This window comes from Mirounga angustirostris, unplaced genomic scaffold (genome assembly GCF_029215605.1).
Source record: "Mirounga angustirostris isolate CCGP_5_RB_7025 unplaced genomic scaffold, mMirAng1.0.hap1 SCAF_9, whole genome shotgun sequence".
Lineage (NCBI taxonomy): Eukaryota > Metazoa > Chordata > Mammalia > Carnivora > Phocidae > Mirounga > Mirounga angustirostris.
This window is the reverse complement of record NW_026991717.1, coordinates 129,343,166-129,364,735: the sequence shown is the minus strand read 5'-3', so window position 1 is coordinate 129,364,735 and position 21,570 is coordinate 129,343,166. Positions and strand designations below refer to the sequence as shown.

The following is a 21,570-nucleotide window of genomic DNA, read 5'->3' as shown; positions in this document are numbered from 1 at the left end:
CACACCCACTAGAATGGCTAAAATCAAAATGGGAGTCAATGGGGGGGGCACCTGGCTGGCTTAGCTGGAAGAGCATGCAACTGTTGATCTCAGGGTCAGGACTTTGAACCCCACACTGGGTGTAGAGATTACTAAAAAAATAAACTAAAAAAAAAAAGGGAGCTAATAACAAGTGTTAGCAGGGATATGTTGGAGGTGAGACGGTAAAATGGTACAGCCCCTTTGGAAAAGACTTTGGTAGTTTCTCAAAAAATTAAATATAATTTTCCCATAAGACTTAGCAGTTCCATTCTCAGGTATATACCCAGAAGAAATGAAAACTTATGTCTACACAAAAGATAGTACCTGAATGTTCTTAGCAGCACTATTCATAATAGCCAAAAAACCCAGAAATAATGCAAATATCCATCAATTGATGAATAGACAAAATGTAGTATTATCCATACAATGTAATACTATTTAGCAATTAAAAGGAATGAAGTACTGACAAATTATGACACAGATGAATCTCAAAAACATTATGCTAAGTGAAAACTGTAATGCAAAAAACCACATATTCAGTTTATATGAAATGTCCAGAAAAGGCAAATCTATAGAGAAAAAAGGTAGATTAGTAATTGCCTGAAGCCAGGGGTGGGAAGAGAGAGCAGCTGCAAATGGTTATAAGGGATCTTTCTGGGCTGACACAAATGTTCTAAAATTGGGTTGTCATGATGTCTGTACAATTTTTAAACTTAGTAAAAATCAGTGAATCTTATTTATCTAGTTAGTTAAGTAAGGAAGCACTATGCCCAATGGGGTTTCAACTCATGACCCTGTGATCAAGAGTCACATGCTCTACCGACGTAAGCCAGCCAGAAGCCCCTAAAATAGTGAGGTATGCAAATCATTTGTCAATAAAACTGCTATAAAAAGTAAAGTCTTTTAATGCATTCGAATATGGGATTTTTAAAAAAGATTATTTTAGAGAGAGAGGGTGATCGAGCAGGCACACACGAGCTGGGGGAGGGGCAGGGGGAAAGAGAGAATCCTCAAGCTGACTCCTTGCAGAGCGCAGAGCCCGACATGGGGCTCAATCCCAAGACCCTGAGATCATGACCTGAGCCGAAACCAAGAGTCAGATGCTTAACCCACTGAACCACACAGGTGCCCCTCGAATATGGCATTATTTAAACAATTCAATAAACTATGTAGAGCTATTCTAGCTTAGATACTATGAAGATTGAAATGATTGAGTCAGTAGTCTGTTAGAAGAGTATCTTATAAAAACAGATGGCTCAAACCCAGAGATTTCTTTTTTTAAGTGTCTATAAAATCTGTTTCTAAGTTAGTTATATTAATTATAATGAACATCAGCTCTATAACACAAGAATAATGATTATTAATTACACTTTAGTTTGGTGATAACAATCTTTGTAATTCTTTTAGCCATCACAATTTTCTTCATTTACATGGCAAAAAAAGAAAACCTCTTGTCTCAACTGACTGAAAGCAGACAGTACCCTGGATAAATAAGCACTAGCTAAATTTAAATTGCAAAAACAGGGTGCCTGGGTGGCTCAGTTGGTTAAGCGACTGCCTTCGGCTCAGGTCATGATCCTGGAGTCCCGGGATCGAGTCCCTCATCGGGCTCCCTGCTCAGCAGGGAGTCTGCTTCTCCCTCTGACCCTCCCCACTCTCATGTGCTCTCTCTCATTCTCTCTCTCTCAAATAAATAAATAAAATCTTTAAAAAAAAAATAAATAAATTGCAAAAACAAAAAATAGGAGCAATTCTTTAAATACAACCTATATGCTGTCAATTCTCAAATCTTTCTTTTCTTTCTTTCTCTCTCTTTCTTTCTTCCTTCCTTCCTTCCTTTCCTCCCTCCCTCTTTTAATTTAAGTAAGCTCTATGTGTTAGGAGTTAGTTGGACACTTAGGTAGTCAGAGCCAGGGTCCCCAAAAAGAAAGCAAAAAGCTGGGACAGCTAAGACAAAACTGCACTATTGCGGTTTTGCAGCTTAGACAAGACCACCTGTTTTGCAGCTTAGACAAGACTACAAGAGCACACTGTCTAGCAGCTTTTGCAAAAATGGCTTTTGCAAAACATCCTGAAACAAAACAATTAACCATAAAACATTGGTCACTATCACTTCGTCTCCAAATGTCAGCCCACAAGATGACCAGCACGTGAACAATAACCTGATTGGTGGATGGGTGCATGATCAAAGCCCTGATTGGCACACCTAAGCAGCCAATCCACAGGGGCCCACATTCAGGATGCTTACGATAATTTCATGAGTTTATAAAAACCCCTACACTTAGAAGCTCAAAGGGCACCCCTCTTGGGTCCCCTCCCTCTTTGGGAGCTCTGTACTACTATTGTTCAGTAAACTTTGTTTTGCTGCCCACCACTCTGTCTGGTCTACCTCTTCATTCTTCAAAGTGGCGGGACCAAGAACCGTGGGCACTAAGGGGACAAAAATCCTGTAACATATGCCCAAAGTGGGGCTTGAACTCATAACCCCAAGATCAAGAGCCACATGCTCTGACTGAGTCAGCTGGGTGCCCCAACTCACCATTACTTCTTATCTGCATTCCTGTCTCCTAACTAGTCATTCTGCTTCTACCATTGCCCCTTACAGGCTATTCTCAACTCAGTAGCCAGAGAGATGCTCTTAAAAGTTAAACTGGCTCTATTACTCTTCTACTCAAGACCCTCCAGTGGCTTCCAATTCCATGCAGAGTCAAAGGCAAAGCACTTGCACTGATTACAGCCCACCAAGTCTGTTCTCTCTGTCCCACCTCAATAACTTCTTCTCCTAACACTCTTCAGCTGGCCCACTTCACATCAGCTAGATAGCTTTCTTTGCTGTTCCCTGAACACACCAATCACAATGCCATTCCAAGGCTTTTGTACTTGCTATTTCCTTGGTCTTGATTGTTCTTCTTCCCCCATCTAACCCACTTGCCTCTCCCTTAATTCTTTCAGGTTTCTGCTCACTTTCTCAGTGAGGCCTTCTCTCCCAAGACGACTCTCAATCTCCCTTATCCTGCTTGGTTTTTTTCCATTGCATTTGTCACTTTCTGACATATTCTGTATTTACTTTTTTTTTTTTTTTGTATTTTCTCATCATTTGTCTCCTTCAACTAGAATGTAAGCTCTATAAAAGCAGGTACTTTTTTCACCTCCACCTCCTTTTGTTCTAAGGGCCCTTGGAACAGTATCTAGCACATAGTAGGTGCCTAATATTTGCTGAATTAATCAATGAATAAACTCTAGTGAACTAAACAAAATATTATGCAAAATGCCTCATTATTTTAAATTGGTGAACATGGATCTTAGATCCCAGGGTTTGGTTCAGTAAGAGGATTAATACATACATTCAGGCAGGCTTTTTATTACTCAATCTAAATAAAAAAAGAGATAATCTTATTTTACATATTTATTGTTTAGGAAATTAATATCAGTGTGAAAATTTAGCAAAACTTTCCCATTTAGACGTGATCCTAGTTAAAGAAGATTATCTGATAATACAATTGGGTAAAAACATTTTTTTTTTTTTTTAGTTAGGAATTCCTTTATTCCTTATCAAAACAATCTAACAGCAAAGGGTAAAAATATCTTAATTGACATGATTCAGATTTTTTTTGAAGATTAAATTTATGTATTGTTTATTTATGTATTGTTTGTTTGTTTATAGTAATCTCTACACTCAACATAGGGCTCGAACTCACGAACCTTGAGATCAAAAGTCACATGCTCTACTGATGGACCAGCCAGGCGCCCCAAATGGTTCAGATTTTTTAAGTTGGTAAACACTGAACCAGTTTTTTGTGCTATAAAAATATCATTAATATGATACAGAAGAAAAAGAATACACCACAGAAATTAAAAATCTGGAAGAATCCTTAGAGATTATCTAATTACCTTTCATTTTACAAGAAAGGAGGGTAAGAGGTAAAATGACTTGCCCACATAACTTTTATGCTGTGGTCAATCTGGTCTTTCAATATATATATTTAAGTCTGGACTCTTGCCTAAAATGCCTCTGCCCCTCTTCTAAAATTATTTGACCTCCAAGATTCCTTCACAGATATGAGAGCCCACACTAGGGCCTGTTACAAATAAAGGAACAAAAGGGGGGAATACAAAGTGCCAAGCATGGGGCCTACGAGGACACCGTGCTCACTGAATGGCAGCTGGGGGCAACTGGCTCAGCTTAAAAGTCCTAGCTCTTCCACTAAGAAGGTCTATAAGAAGAGATCGGGTTCAACTGATCCTGCTGTCTTTGATCTTTCCCAGACTGCACCTAAGGGGCATTTCTCTACCTATTCTCTCTTTCATTCACCACTTAGCATGCACTACACGTTGGGCTGATACTTATTTTCTAATATAGAAATCCTCTCTTAGGCTATGATATCTATGTCCTTTTGCTATTTTTAAGTATGTATTTCCTGACTTGAACTCAAACAAAGGCCTCAAATGGTATCTTTTAGAACATTTTAAAATAGGAATTTCAAATTTTGGAGTCTGATTATTTCCTTAGTAGAGGTTATTTAGAAAACTTCAGTCAATATGGATTTCCAGATACTATCAAGTTCATCAGTTTAGCTATTAGGATACAAATAGTAGACAGTATTTATCTGAAGAAAAGTACCAGTTATGGTAGTTTTAATGAATCATTCAGTAACCTTAATAAACCAAGGGAAGTTAGAATCACAGAATCCTAGAACTTTACCTTGGCAAGCCTTTTAGTACTATCCAAATTTTTATATGTAGGAATAATGAAATCCAGAGAAGTTAAATAATTTATCCAAAGTTATGCAGCAATTTAGTGGCAAAGCCTGGGTTCAATTCTAAGTTCTTAAACTTAGAAATACAAGCTTCTTTTATTTATGGATAATTTTTAAAAGTTAGAAAATGCTTCCTCAAAAGGCAATATATCAACATCCATTACTAGGATGGCTACAATCAAAAACACAGAAAATAACAAGTGTTGGGGAGGATGTGGAGAAACTGGAGGCCTTGCACACTATTGGTGGAAATGCAAAATGATGCAGCTGCTGTACAAAATACTATGGTGGTTTCTCAAAAAATTAAAAATAGAATTACCGTATGATCTAGCAATTCCATTTTTGGGCATATACCCAAAAGAATGGAAAGCAGGGTCTCAAAGAGATATTTGCACATCCATGTCCACAGGAGAATTTTTTTTTTTTTTTTAAAGATTTTATTTATTTATTTGACAGAGAGAAACACAGCGAGAAAGGGAACACAAGCAGGGGGAGTGGGAGAGGGAGAAGCAGGCTTCCCGCAGAGCAGGGAGCCCGATGCGGGGCTTGATCCCAGGACCCTGGGATCAGGACCTGAGCCGAAGGCAGACGCTTAACGACTGAGCCACCCAGGCGCCCCTCCACAGGAGAATTATTAAAAATAAACAAAAGGTGGAAACAACCCAAGTGTCTATACGATTGTATAAACAAAAAAGCCTTAAAAAGGAAGGAGATTCTGACATATGTTACAACACAGATAAAATTCAAGCACATTATGCTAGGTAAAATAAGCCAGTCACAAAAGGAAAACTACCTGATGATTCCACTTACATGAGGTACCAGAGTTGTCAGAGTCAGAGACAGAAAACAGAATGATAGTTACAAGGTAGTTACGGTTTAATGGGTACGAGTTTCAGTTCTGCAAGATAAGAAGGTTCTAGAAATGGGTAGTGGTGACAGTTGTACCATAGTATGAACATAGCTAATGCCACTGAAATGGTTAAAATGGTTAGACTTACAAATGGTTACAATGGTAAATTCTATGTTATGTATAGTTTACCACAAGGTTTTTAAAAATGTTTTATTTAAATATTTATTTAACATACAGTGAAATACTGCTTTCAGGAGCAGAGGTCAGTGATTCATCACTTACAGATAACACGCAGCGCTCATCACAACAAGTGCCCTCCTTCATCTCCATCACTCATCTAACCATTAGTGTTTTTAAAAGTCAGTATGTGAAAAATAACTTACATTTGATGCTGGCACTCACGCTTAATGGAACCGAGCAGTCTACCGCAGCTGAAAGAAAAAAAAAATCAGTTGTTTAGTAATATTCTTAATAGTTATAAATGAACAAATATCAGATGTGAAAAGCACAAAAAGTTCCAGAATTTCCAGTTCCTTGTTTTGATCTTTATGGTACTTCTAGAGATAAGAAATATAATACCCTTGATAAAAAATACACTGGTTGGGATTAATAGCTCACTGGGTACTGTAGAAGGAAGTATTAGAAAACTTGAAAACATAGCATTATAAACTACTTAAAATGAAACAGAGTAAATAAAGATTGGAAAATAAATGCACAGAGCATCAGTGACCTAACCTACCTTTATCATGCACTCAGCATACCTGTAATTGGAGTCCCAAAACAAGCCCCCCCCAAAAAGGCAAAATAAGAGGCTCTACACTACTTGATTTCAAGACTTACTGTAATGCTACAGTAATTAAGGCAGTATGGTATTTTTTTTTTAAGATTTTATTTATTTATTTGATGCGGGTTGGGGGGAGAGCAAGCACAAGCAGGAGGAATGGCAGGCAGAGGGAGAAGCAGGCTCCCCGCTGATCAAGGAGCCTGATGTGGGGCTTGATCCCAGGACCCAGAGATCACGACCAGAGCTGAAGGCAGGCGCTTAACCGACTGAGCCACCCAGGTGCCCATATAAGATCTAGAACAGAACCGAGAAGTCCAGAAATTTACCCTCCAATATGGGTCAGCTGTCTTTCAAAAACTGCAAAGGCAATTCAACACAGAAAGGACAATCTCTTCAACAAGTGGTACTGGGAATATCTGGATATTCATAGGCAAAAAACTGATACTTTATATAAAAACTCACTCAAAATGGATCACAAACTTAAACGTAGGAGCTAAAACTTACACTTCTAGAAGAAAACACATAAGAAAATCTTACTGACCTAAGATTAGGAAAAGATTTCTTAAACAGGATATGGAAAGTATAAACTATTAAAGCAATTGAAAAGCTGAACTTGATTTCACATGTCACAAAATACAACTTATCTTTAGATTTCTCAGTCATTTAAAAATATAAACTTCATAAAATGCGAACTAAGATTTATAAACTTAGCTCTTCAAATGAGAAAACAAAAATTTTTAGAAGACCTTTGTGAAAAACTGATGAAATTCAAATAAGATCTGTACTTAATAGTATTCTATCAATATTCATTTGCTAGTTTTAATAACTGTACTGTGGTTATATAAGATTTTAACATTAGGGAAAGCTGGGTGAAGGGTTTCTGTGACACCATATTATTTTCAAAACTTTTCTATAAGTCTAAAATTATTTCATTATAAAAATTTTAGGGCACCTGGGTGGCTCAGTTGGTTGGGCGACTGCCTTCGGCTCAGGTCATGATCCTGGAGTCCCGGGATCGAGTCCCGCATCGGGCTCCCTGCTCGGCAGGGAGTCTGCTTCTCCCTCTGATCCTCCTGCCTCTCATGCTCTCTGTCTCTCATTCTCTCTCTCTCAAATAAATAAATAAAATCTTAAAAAAAAAAATTTTTAAAAAGAAAATGAAAAGATAAGTCTCAGACTGGGAGAAAATGTATTTGATACAGGATCTGTATTTAATATACAAAGAACTCTCACAATTTAACATTAAGAAACAAACAACTTGGGATGCGTGGGTGGCTCAGTCAGTTAAGTGTCTGCCTTTGGCTCAGGTCATGATCCCAGGGACCTGGGATTGAGCCCCAGGTCGGGCTCCCTGCTCAGCAGGAGCCTGCTTCTCTCTCTCCCTCTGCGTGCTGCTTCCACTACTTATGCTCTCTCTCTGTCAAATAAATAAAATCTTTAAAAAAAGAAAGAACTTATTTTTAAAAATGGGCAAAAGATCTGAACAGATAGCAAATAAGCACAAGAAAAGTTGCTCAACATCATTAGGCATTAGGGAAATACAAGCTAAAGCCCTGATGAGCGACCTAAATCTCAACTAGAATGGCTGCAGGACTGCCAAAGGCTGGCAAAGGAAGTGCTGGTGAGAATGTGGAAGTGACAGAACACACAATGGCACTCACTCTGGAAAAACAGGCAGTTTCTTATAAAGTTAAACATACTTACCATTTTACCCCACAATTCCACTCGTAGTGATACATTTATCAGCGTGAAAAGGAAGCACATGTTCAAAGATTGTATGCGAATGCTTATAGCAGCTTTATTCCTAATGGCCAAAATTGAGTCAAAACAATCCAAATACCCACCAACTGATGAATTCATAAGCAAATTGTAGTATATTCATTGAATGGAAAACTACTTAACAATAAAAAGGAAGAATTACAGATGTACATACCAACATGGATTAGTCTCCAGAACATTAGCTAATTGAAAGGAGCCAGACACAAAATGATACACAGTGTATGATTCCATTTATATGAAATTCTAGAAAAGGCAAAACTATAGTGATAGAAAGCAGATAAGTGGTTGCCAGGGATTGGGGGAAGAGACTGATTGCAAAGGACTAGGGAGAACTTTTTAGGGTGATGGGAATGTTCTGTATCAGGGGTCAGTGAATGTTTTCTGCAAAGGGACAGATGGTAAATTCTTCAGGCTTTACAGAGTGATTATGGCCTCTGTCACAACTAGTCCACTCTGCTCATTAGAGCAAAAGCCACCACAGACAATATATCCGAGAATGAACATGACTGTGTTTACTTACGGACAATGAAATTTGAATTTCATGTGACTTTCACATGTTACGAAATATATATATTTTTAAGATTTTATTTATTTATTTGTGAGAGAGAGAATGAGAGAGAGCACACGATGGGGGAGGGTCAGGGGGAGAAGCAGGCTCCCCGCTGAGCAGGGAGCCCGATGCAATGCGGGACTCAATGCGGGACTCGATCCAGGGACTCCAGGATCATGATCTGAGCCAAAGGCAGTCGCTTAACCAACTGAGCCACCCAGGTGCCCCGAAATATTGTTCTTTTGATTTTTTCTGACCATTTAATAACAAATATAAATATCATTTTTTAGTTCAAGAGCTGTACAAAAATAAGTGGCAGGAGGATTTGGCCTACGAGCTGTAGTTAGCCAATCCCTGTTATAGGATGACTGTTGTGGTGATTATACAAATGTATATATGTTCCAAAACACTTAACTGTACACTTAAAATTAGTGCATTTTATTGTATATTATTATCTCAATAAAGCAACAAAAAAGAAAAAAGTAATAGCTGGCATCCTCTTTGTACGATTTCTATAGTAGATTTGAAAACAAAAAAGCAGATTACAAACTTATTATATTAAGATCAATATCTAACCACAAAAATGTGTTACGGATAACACAGGTAAAATGAAATAATGTAGTTATTATACAGATATCAAATATAGTCAATAAAAATGGCATTCTGAATTTTCTACATATAAAAGTTAGAGTTAACAGTTGATATCTCACCACACCAAACACAAATCCATTTATATATATATTCATTTTTGCTACAGATTTACCCTAATTAGAAAGGAAGCTAAGGTTTAAACTGGGTATAGAAAGTTCACATTTGCACATTTTTACCTTTGGCTGAAAGGATTTTATTATAGTGAACAGCCATGTGATTCTTGACCAGGTGGAGAGTACTTAGTCTGAGAGAGGAGGAGTCAGTGCAAAAAGCTAAAAATTAAAACATATTTAATCATTATGTATTTAGAATATAAAAATCATCATGAGATAAACAAGATACTGATTATTAAGCTCATTTTTATAAAATGTTCTGAAAATTAACCAATGAACATACTGACGTATCTGTGATGCTGAATATGTCCTAGCCTTAATCTTGCACTGATAACTGACAAGCTATTGACTACTTGGGTTCAAACCTTTCTAAGACTGAGAGTTTGGGAAGAGATTCTAGAATATAATCTATCATTGTATTTACAAAACTGTTTCTTATTGACAGGCCTCAATCTCGTAAAAATGTTTAGCCACTTGCCTGATTGTAAAATGTTAGCATTGTTAATAGTTGAATAAATCAAATTTGAAACTCAAATACTATGCAAAGATTCTTTTCCGAGAGGCAACTTCTAATTTTACACCTGAAAACACAATCAGTTTACCGCACTCTTCTTGAAATATTAGGACTATCTTAAGACAAATACAGTCACATAGAAATTCTATGACATTAAACTTCTCAATCTCATCTAAACTGTTTAAAAGAAATCTTAGAAATTTATGTAAGTATAAATGTATAAAATGTAAATAAATGTAGGCATAACTTTTAAACATTAAAAGCTGATTTTGAGAATACACACATACAGTTTTAAAAAGTCAACAGCTAAAACGGCATAAAAAGATTGAAAAATAAGTGAACTTCCTGCCATGACCCCTCCCCTCCCTTCCCAGAAGTATACTCTGCTACTAACTTTATGCATCCTTCTAGGGAAATTCTATGCATAATACAAGGATGTACAATAATGATAAGCTTGATACTATTACTACTATTAAAATTTATTGACTAGGTACCATGCATGCATTGTTCTAAGCTCTTAACAGGTAAACACTCATTTAGTCATTATTATCACCATTTAATAGAAATGGAAACTAAGGTAGAGAGATGTGAGTAAGGTCTTCAAGGTCCCACAGCTGACGAGAACCCAGGCAGCCTCCCTACTTAGATCCACTAAAACTGTACCAGTTCTGCACATATATTCTTTTTTTTGTAGTTGCACATATATTCTTAAAAAAAAAGTTAGCCAACTACTTATTGTTGTTCCTTCTGCTTTTCTAATGTATGTATTCTTTACATCTAGTTTTAAATTTTTAGTTAAAAATAATTTTTCAACATTGATGACTCTGATCTATGTGTACATATATTTTATTACAAGAAATAAGTTAACTGAAAATGTGATCCTTCTTTCACTTTTAGAGGAACCAGTATCAAAGATTTTTCATGTAAATAAGGAAAAAAAGACTTTCAATTATTTTGCCTTAAAAAACCCAGAGTTTAAATTTTGAATCTATCATTATAAAAATATATTTTAAGTTCCCATTAAAAATTTAAAGGCTTTAAAATGTGAAAATACAGAAAATACAGATTTCTTTCTCATAGAATCCAGAAATCCAGTTGGAAAAGTAAAATCACAGGTGTTTACTCCTGATACAAAATGTATTTTTCAAGTGCTCTTTTTCTCTGCACAACTTTTCCTTTTTAGTGCCAGTGTCTTTAACTAACCCCCTAATCACCACTTCACCAAGGAAGGCATGCCGGAAGCCAGGGAGGTCTGCCGGCACAAAGGAGAGCGGGGCTGGAGCCGCAAGAGGGAGCAGGCAGAGGCCAGGGCCACATCCTGGGCACAACACTACTTTGAAAGGATGGCTTCCTAAATTCCCTCATCTCAAGAATTCCTATAATATTTAATTGTAATTAACAATATGAAGTTCAATACTGATTAAATGAAGTAATTTTTCATCATGTCTTACACTTTACAAATAAAGGAAACAGTCAACCTTTTAACACGTAATCTTTTACCACTTAAATACCTCACTTACCGTTACTTTTAGTGCTCAAGTGTCCTTTAAATAGGCATGGTGGACCGTATCTGGGAAGGACAGAGGTTGCTCTGACTTTTAACAAAAAAATATAAATTAGGATAAATCAAACACAACTTGTACAGAAACAATATTGAATATTTAAAAATAATAACTATCTTTGATTTTAACTATCACAATTGTTTAAAATTTTATTCAATCATGATACTAAATCGCAATGATACATCAGACAGACAAAAATTCTATTGCTGTAGAAGATAAAAAGCTTTCTCTTTTAAGAAAATAAGTTGTTCTCAGAACAGCTGTACCCTGAGACTTTAGTTTCACTGGATAAAATGACAAATACCTCACTTATGTTATTTGATATATATTAATTTTATTCTGTACACCACTGACCTACCAGATTTTTTAATGATTCTGAGATATAGAAGTGAGATTTTGAGTTAACACATATACATTAACTATTTCAGTTAATCATAAGTAAGTCTGTTCTTAAAAATAATTTTAAGAAAGTAATCCTCTCACAAAGTAGTTTAGTAAATTAGAAATTATACAATGTTACTCTATGTAAAATATATGTATAAAAATGTCAGAATCAGAACTTAATTATTATAAGATGTAAGGTTCATCTCGTCCAACCCCTTACGCTCTTGTTTGGATCCTTGCTATCTCCCCAAAAGTCAGCGCCTCATCTTTCAGACAAGATGGAATGTCAGAAAATTAGATATATACCTCATCACAAAATTAATTTCTCTCCCCTAAAAGTGAATTGTGTTTTGAGGAGTAACCTTCAAGATAAGAAGGCTGAGTTATAGATTTTAATGGAATTTAACACGCAAAATAAGAATAGTGTATCCCTAAGATATGTTTTTAAGATGGTAAAATGGTCAGTCTGCTATGAGGTGGGCTGCTATAAGCTAAGGTGTGGAAGGGACACAAAGTCTGGAAGAAATATGGATGATTGAAAATGGAAAGAGAGGTATCGAGATAGAACTAAAATCCAGGACCAGAGAACAAAGCCTGCTAGAACAGACTAAAATAAAAAATACTTGAGATCTGATTATCTGAGAAGATCCTTCTCTATCACAGGCTAGAGGACAGGAAGGAAAAAAATTAACTTATTATTTAGAACAAGAGAGATCAAGGTGATACCATTTGAGTTGGTAATGACAGTCATGAAATTAGCATAGTTTGTTTCTACAAGGAAAGAAGGGAATCTGAGACCTAAACACACAAAGAAAACAAAATGACCAATAAAACCTCTCCAGAAAACCTTGTTTCTCTGGGGGAAAACAAAGTGTCTCACATTTTGCCTGCCTAGAATCCCATGTCCCTTTATCTGGAAATAGGACCTTCAACTTGTACTTGGGGAACCGCTCTTGCCTTACTTTTAGCCCAAGTAATTCAAGTAGAGCTTATTCCACAGCTCAGGGGTGGGCATATAACCCAAATCTGACCAGTTATGTTCAGTGAATCAGGAATAAGGATGTGATCCAAATCCAGCCAATGACACACAATCCTGGGACTTTTACTGGAACTATCAGGAAAGAGATACTCTCTCTACTGGGCTGGAGCCCAGCGTAAGACAAAGAAGCCTGGCATTCCTAGTGGCTGTCTTGTACCATATAGGGAACCTGTCTGAGAATGAAGCCTAACAGAGAGAAATGGAAGACAGTAATTTCATTTGAGTCCCTGAATCTAACCATGTTTGACATTACTAGACGTTACTAGATGTTTCTTTACAGGAGCTGAAAATCTCTAAACCAGTTTGAATTGGGTTTCTTCACTTGTAGTCAAAAGCTAATATACTGAATACTAACTGTGCCAGGCAGGTCCTGTTCTAAGCACTTGGTAGCTATAAATTCATTTAATCCTTACAACAATCCTATGAGATAGGTATTATCATTATCCCCACTTTACAGTGAAGCACAAAGAGGTAAAGCATGTAATTTGCCCAAGATTACACGACAATTGTGTGTAATAGACTCAGATTTTGGATCTGAATCCAGGGGAACTTGATAAATGTTGTATGTTCTGACTGTTCTATCGAACAGCCATTCCTCCACATCTCTTCCTTCTTGGACCTCTCTATTCCCTGAGAAACAACAACATTGAAATTAGGCCAATTAATAACCCTACAATGACCTCTAAGTGTTCAAGTGAAAGGAACAGTTGCATGCATCTCACTTTAAATCAAGTTAGAAATGATTAAGCTTAGTGAGGGAGGCATGTTCAAAGCTGAGATATGCCAAATCTAGGTCCCTTGTGTCAAACACTTAGCCAAGTTATACATACAAAAGAAAAGTTCTTGAAGGAAATTAAAAGTGCTGTTCCAGGAAACACATAAATGATAAGAAAGTGAAATAGCCTTATTGCTGACATGTAGAAAGTTTTAGTGGTCTGGATAAAAGACTAAACCAGCTACAACATCCCCTTAAACCAAAGCCTAATCCAAAAAAACAAAAACTAGAACAAAAACAAAAAACGCAAAGCCCAATCCAGAGCAAGCCCCCAATTCTCTTTATTTCTATGAAGGCTGAGAGAGGTAAGGAAGCTGCAGAAGAAAAGTCTGAAGCTAGCAGGGGTTAGTTCATGAGGTTTAAGGAAAAGAAGCCATCTCTATAACATAAAAGTATAAGGTGAAGCAGCAAATTATCCAGAAGATCTAGCTAAGATAATTAATAAAGGTGGCTACACTAAACAGATTTTCAATGTAGATGAAACAGATTTATATTGGAAGAAGATGTCATCCGGGACTTTCATAGTCTCCGAGGAGAAGTCCATGCCTGGCTTTAATGCTTCAAAGGACAGGCGACTCTCTTGTTAGGGATTAATGCAGCTGGTGACTTTAAGTTGGAGCCAATGCTCATTTACCATTTTTGAAAATCCTAGGGCCCTTAAGAATTATGCTACATCTGCTGTGTCAGTGCTCTATAAATAGAACAACAATGCCCATGTAACAGCACATTTGTTTATAACACAGTTTAATGAATAGGGTGTTTTGCTGTTGTTGTTTTTGGTGTCTCTGGGTGGGCTCAATGGATTCTTTTTTTTTAAGATTTTATTTTTATTTATTTGACAGAGAGAAAGAGAGAGAGAGAGCACAAGCCGGGGGAGAGGAAGAGGGACAAGCAGGCTCCTGCTGAGCAAGGAGTCTGATGCAGGGCTCAATCCCAGGACCCTGGGATCGTGACCTGAGCCGAAGGCAGTCGCTTAACAACTGAGCCACGCAGGTGCCCCTCAGTGGCTATTTTAGGCTTACTGTTGAGATCTACTGCTCAGAAAAAGATTCCTTTCAAAATATTACTAAGTTCACTGACAATGTACCCGGTCACCCAAAAGCTCTGATGGAGATATACAATGAGATTAAGGTTTTCATGTCTGCTAACACAATATCCATTCTGCAGCCCATGGATCAAGGAGTAATTTCAACTTTCAAGTCTTATTATTTAAGAAATACATTTCATAAGGCTAGAGCTGTCATTCCACTGATGGATCAGGGCAAAGTAAATTGAAAACCTTCCGGACAGGATTCACCATTCTAGATGCCATTAAGAATATTTGTGATTTGTAGGAAGAAGTAATAATATCAACATTAATATGAATTTGGAAGAAATTGATTCCAACCCTCATGGATGACTGAGGGGTTCAAGACTTCAGTGGAGGAAGTATCTGCAGATGTGACAGAAATAACAAGAGAACTGGAATTAGAAGTAGAACCTGAAGATGTGACTGAATTGCTGCAATCTCACAATAAAACTTTAACAGATGAGGAGCTGTTTCTTAAAGACAAGCAAAGAAAGTGGCTTCTTGAGATGGAATCTGTTCCTGGTAAAGATGCTGTGAAGATCGTTGAAATGACAACAAAGGATTTAGGATACTACATAAACTTAGCTGACAGAATTAACTCCAGTTTTGAAAGAAGCTCTATTGTGGGTAAAATGCTATCAAACAATACCACATGCTACAGAGAAATCATTCATGAAAGGAAGGGTCAATCGATGTGGCAAACTTCAATGTTGTCTTCTTTTTCCTTCCTTCCTTCTTTTTTTTTTTTAAAGATTTCATTTTTTAGTATATGTGCTGCCGAAGCGAGCACTAAAGATTTCATTTTTTAAAAGTAATCTCTACACCCAGCGTGGGGCTCAAACTCATGACCTAGAGATCAAGAGTCACATGCTCCACTGAGCATGCCAGGCACCCCCAATGTTGTTTCATTTTAAGAAATTGCCACAGTCACGCCAATGGTCAGCAACCACCACCCTGACCAGTCAGCAGCCATCAACATTAATGCAAGACCCATCACCAGCAAAAAGATTACTACTTGCTGAAAGCTCAGATAATGGTTAGCATTTTTTAGCAATAAAGTATTTTTAAATGAGGGCATGTACATTGTTTTTTAGACATAATGTTACTGCATACTTAATAGACTACAGTGTAGGGTAAACACAACTTTTATATACACTGGGAAACCAAAATACTCATTTGACTCACTTTATTGAGATACCTGCTTTATTGCAGTAGAACAGATTCTGCAATATCTCCGAGGTATGCCTGTATAATTGAAATTTTACATACGTCCTTTCTCATACTCCCACTTCTGCCATGGGATAGTAAATAAAAAAACAATGGCTTTAGGGGTTCACGTTCCTCATCTGGATATAAAGCTTGTTCTGCCACTTACTGTGACCCTGGCAAGTTATTTATGATCTCTTAGTTTATTTGCTTGAAATGAGGATAATACCTATCAAGACACAGCTTGAGAAATATTTCTGGTACACAGCAAGGGTAGCTTATGTTGCAAAATTTCTAAAAACCAAAAAGGCATGTTGGTTTGCTTTTTCTGGAGTGTAGGTTGATAGAGTGTCAGAATATACAGTTTGCTATCAATGGATAGTAATCTCCTATATTCAGAACAGCACTTATTTTGACCAATGGTTACATAATAAAGGCACACTCATATTCAAAGCAAGACTTATTGCAAGGAACCATCCAGCAGCTTGGTTTAAAGATACTTTTAAAAGTGATAATTGGGAGGGGGAGGATCTGGAGATTACTTTATCTGGCTTGAGGCAAGAACTCCACTTGCTGAGAAAATGTGAAAATGCAAATTATTTGGATTGAGCCAATTCACAGAGATTTAAAGTTATATGGCCCCAAGAGTTCCACCGTGACGTCCACTTGACCCAGAGAGTATTCAGGAAAGTGCAGGTGTACACAGTGATTATGGATTAGTCCTTTGCCACTAAAACTGTAGCCAGCAACACTGTATCATTTGGCAGCTTATTAGAAATGCAAAATCCCAGCCCCCACCAGACCTACTGAACCATAATCTGCATTTTAACACGATCCCCAGGGGATTCCTATTCGCATTAAAGTTAGAGAATCCCTGGGTTACTTGTTTTGTGGGGAGGGAGGTGATTACAGAAGGACGATTTCATATTTACTGATTACTTAAAATATGCCAGGAGTTATATATTATCTGCATTTAATTTTCAAGAACTCTGACATGGATGTTTTACTGCCACATTCGAGAGATGAGGAAATTGGGTGTCACCCTTGCGGAGAGCAGCGGGGCTTGATCTGGGGCTCTGGGAGGTCTGACTCCAAAGACCAAATTTAGTTCCTCTGCCTCGGAGCCACCGAGGTAAAAAAAAAAGGCTGCATGCTCCCGAGTTCAGGCGACCGGGGTCCCAGCGTCAGGGCCACAGATTCTGAGCAAGGAGGGCCTCCTCCTGTGCGCGGGGTAACACCTGGATCAACAGTGGCGACTGAACAGGCGACCGGAAGCCCCCTGGGCGCTGCCTGGACCCGCGCACCCGCGACCCGCATCCCGGACCCCAGGCCCGGAGTGAGGGCCGGCGCGAGGCTGCCGTCACCACGAGAGCTCCCTTTACCTCTCCGGCTGCCATCCATGCTTAGATTCTCTTGCAGCCGCCGTGGGGACACGTCAGGTCCCCTTCGGTCCTTCCCCGGGCCGGGCCGGGCCGGGCCCCGCAGCACACGATTGCCGCGCAGCAGCCCGCGCGGGGCCGCAGCTGCTGGAGACCGTCGCCAGGCCGGTTGCTAAGGGCCGGGGCCAAGGCGCTGGGATTCTGACGTCACGGCGCAGGGACGTGCTCTCCCGCAGCCCCGCCCCCGGGGGTACCCGGAGGGAGGGCGGGAGCAGTTGAGCGTAGGGGCCCTGGGCTGGGAAAGTGTCCCAAACGCGTCTGTGGCTCTGGGATCCTGCCAGTCGTCCACAGAGCGGGCTCTTGTCAGGCGCCAAGTCACCAGCACCTGGCAGGTCTTGTCCCTGCGGGAAGAGGAGACAAGGTGGCCTCATCTGGCATCCACGTCCCCTGGGTCCCGGAAAAAAAATCAAACGCAAATGTTGGTTGAGGTCAGGGTAAATTTAACCAGGTCCAAATAGTTAAATTTCAAAGCAGTGTGTGAACATTCGGATTATTATTGAAAATCCTGGGGATGGGGCGCCTGGGTGGCTCAGTCGGTTGAGCGACTGCCTTCGGCTCGGGTCATGATCCTGGAGTCCCGGGATCAAGTCCCGCATCGGGCTCCCTGCTCGGCAGGGAGTCTGCTTCTCCCTCCGACCCTCCCCCCTCTCATGTGCTCTCTCTCATTCTCTCTCTCTCAAATAAATAAATAAAATCTTAAAAAAAAAAAAAGAAAGAAAAAAAAGAAAATCCTGGGATGAAAAAAAGCTATACATTTACATCCTGATTTTTAAACTCAATAACTAGTTTGCATTTCCTTTCTGCTTACTGCGCTCTACCCCTCTTCTCTCCCCACACCCAGCATTTTCATCTTAAGGCTCCAATCTGTTTTTCTTTATTCCGGAAGAGAGTTGTAGTATGAACAAGGCGTTGATTGGTCTGTCGCTTTCTACAATTTGTTTAATTTTGAAGCAGTTACCTACCTTTGGATCCTTGGAAATAAGATCGGAGTAGGGCAGGGAGCATTCTGTAATGTTGCACTGGCTTCTCTTAGTGGCACCATGGACATTTTGGGCTGGGTGCATAATTCTTTGTTGTGGGAGGTGCCCTGCACATAGTAGGATGTTTAGCAGCATCCATGGCCTCCACCCACTAGATGACAGTAGTAACCCACCACTCCACCTCTGGTTGTGACAAAAATGTCTCCAGATATTGCCACATTTCCTTGGGGAAGGGGCAAAATTGCACCCCCTTTGAGAACGGCTGCTGTGATGGAAAAAGAACTGGCTTTGGAGTCAGATATGTGGAACTTTTCTGCCACCTCCCAGCTTGGGTCCTTGTTTGGAAACCTCTCTGAGCCTCAGGCCCTCCTTTTTTAAATGTAAATGATGCTACTAACATTGTAGTTGCAGGGATTACTGTGTACACTGCCTGGAAAATAAAACGAAGTTTTCTTTTTCTTTTTTTAAAGATTTTATTTATTTATTTAATTGACAGAGGTAGAGAGAGAGACACAGCAAGAGAGAGAGCACGGGCAGGGGGAGTGGGAGAGGGAGAAGCAGGCTTCCTGCTAAGCAGGGAGCCCTATGTGGGCTGGATCCCAGGACCCTGGAATCATGACCTGAGCCGAAGGCAGATGCTTCACTAACTGAGCCACCCAGGCACCCCTAAAATGAAGTTTTCAACACATAATATTTTTCTCTCTTCTAAGGAAAAACTGGGGTATCAGAAAAATTCAGACATAAGGGAGTAAGTCAGGAATCCTATGACAAGGAAAGGGGAATAAGCCAGAAATTCAGCTACAGTAACACCTGAACTCCTGGTTCTCTAAGATTAGGAAAAGGAGAAAATTAGACTAAAAATTTGAGGAATGTGTAAGTATGTGTGATGGCTCTGTGGCCCCAACAACAAAGGTCATTTAGAAGGATACAGGGGCAGAGAGTAAGATGTTACCCAGAGAATGAAAACTCTCTTGCCTACCTATTCACTGATGCTTGAAATCCCTATCTAAGAACATGAAGCCTTTTATTGCACTACTAGCATCTGGAAAGTACCTTGCTTGCATATAGTAGGCCTCCAGTAAGCATCTGTTAAATCGAATTAGAGCGAAAGCTTAAAGGGCAAACACCCCTGGGAGAGGTAACACAGTGACTTGATTCACATAAAGGTGATGCCAGCTACTCTTATGAAAGTAAAATTTAGGATGAAAAGTAGATACTGCTTTGGACTAGGAAAGAATCTCCAAGACCGGGAGAGTGTTCTGGAGACAACATTGCTTGGTATCCAACTTCAACTGAAGCCATCTACTTTCATTATTTAAGTATTTTGTTCCAATTCTTTCAAGAATTTACTTTTTTCTCTCCAATTTTAGCAGCGAACATATTATCATAAGTTCAATTTAATTTGTCTTTGGCTTTCACTCGGTGTGTATAAACGAGAGAGGATCCTTTCTGGTTGCTATTCCCAAGAGGCAATTGTTATCGTAGGCAGATGCATGCAGCCAGTATGAGCTTATGGTAGAGTTAGTTCCCAGAAACACCCTTCCATTGGTGAGGGATCACTACCAGGTGCAATAGACTTGGAGAATTGGCATGCCTAAAGACCTTTTATTGTATTTTTAAATATGAATTTCATGTTACTAAATTATTCCAATGATGTATTTTTTATTGATATCTAGAAATTTATATATTTTAGATGGAAAATCTTTTTCTTCCCTAATGAATTGGCATGCTTACTTTTATTATTGGGTTTCCCTTTTTGTCTTAGCTGACAGGAAGCTTGAAACTAAGATTTATGCTCAGTTGCAATCATTATTCATAGCCTATTTTTCTATTTATCTCTAATTCCCTTTCTTAGGCAGGTGGCTTTTTTAATGGCTCAATTAAACCTATATTTTATTGGAGGAGCTCTAAACCCTTTGGAACTAGAGATATGATAAAATAAACTATATATCACACATACCATAATATATAGTCTAATACATATAATACATAGTTTGTTTATTGCATTTTATTTTACATTTTTAAAAACATATTATATTATTATTTATACATTTAATCTATATATTTATAGATAACCCTTAGTTTCATAATTCAGAGGATTCCTGGAACTCATGTTTGTCTGTTGGGACATGCTTAACACCACAGTGAAAATTATCCAATAAATGCAATAAAAGCAACAAGATGTAAAAGTCCAAGATAACCTTTTTCTATTCATTGAGTTCTTATGAACATATTTTAATCCCTAAAGTCCCTGAAGGACAAAAACAAATATTTAGGAAAAAAATTTTTAAAAGAAATAGATAACAGGGCAGAGTAAGAGAGGTAGAATTACAGGATGGGTGTGCACTTTGTGTTGACTTCAGTTTCAAAACAAAATCCCTTAGGTTTTGGTGACTGAAGAGCACTTGACACTGTGAGCTATTGACTATCTCTTAGTCATTCTCCAATCAAAGTACTGTAGCTATTGATTCATCTAATACTAAAAGAGAAAACAGAACTTGCAGCTTGGAGGTATTAGCATGTTATGGATTAATTTGTTGTTTGTTACTAGGGGGGGGCTTTAAGAAAATTTTAAGCTGCATCCCTGTTAGGAAAGCTGCCAAACCGAGGTAATATTAACTTATAAATCTTACTCAAGGAGTATAAGGTATACCTGAAAAACATTTTTTTTTTTTTCCTAGAGAGAGAGCACAAGCGGGGAAGGGAGGGGCAGAGGGAGAGAGAGAGAATCTTAAGCAGGCTCCACGCCTAGCGCAGAGCCCAATCTGGGGCTCAATCTTATAACCCTAAGATCATGACCTGAGCCGAAATCAAAAGTCGGGCACTCAACCGACTGAGCCAGCTAGGTGCCCCATGGAAAACATTTTTAAAAGTGACTCACAGGTAGAGCTTTTCCAATTACAGTTAGTGACATGCATGTTGAGTTCTTTTTTGAGCACAGGAAAAAATTATTGTGTTACCTAAAGGTCCTTAACAGATAAAAAAAAAAAATCTTAATCATTGTCAACCTAGAACTTGGTTTTTCTTAGTTTTACTGTCAAAGCAGGGGAGAATGGAATGACCATAATTCTCTATAAAGCAGTATGTGCCTAACAGA

The 21,570-nt window shown here is 38.5% G+C and overlaps 1 protein-coding gene across 4 annotated transcripts in view; it reads right to left on the bottom strand.

Annotated features, from left to right (window-relative positions):
- Positions 1–17,619, bottom strand: part of SPATA7 (spermatogenesis associated 7) — a 45,212-nt gene extending 27,593 nt beyond the window's left edge. For 2 of the 4 annotated variants that reach the window (XM_064571457.1, XM_064571458.1), the window contains exons 1-4: positions 17,437–17,619; positions 11,540–11,614; positions 9,569–9,664; positions 6,012–6,059 (exon numbers count right to left, since the gene is read on the bottom strand). In XM_064571457.1, the coding sequence (XP_064427527.1) occupies positions 6,012–6,059; positions 9,569–9,664; positions 11,540–11,614; positions 17,437–17,455 (238 nt within the window). In that variant the 5' untranslated portion in view covers positions 17,456–17,619. The remainder of the gene's footprint in view (positions 1–6,011; positions 6,060–9,568; positions 9,665–11,539; positions 11,615–17,436) is intronic. The other 2 variants (XM_064571459.1, XM_064571460.1) reach the window with 1 other exon arrangement.
- Positions 17,620–21,570: the final 3,951 nt, after the last annotated feature.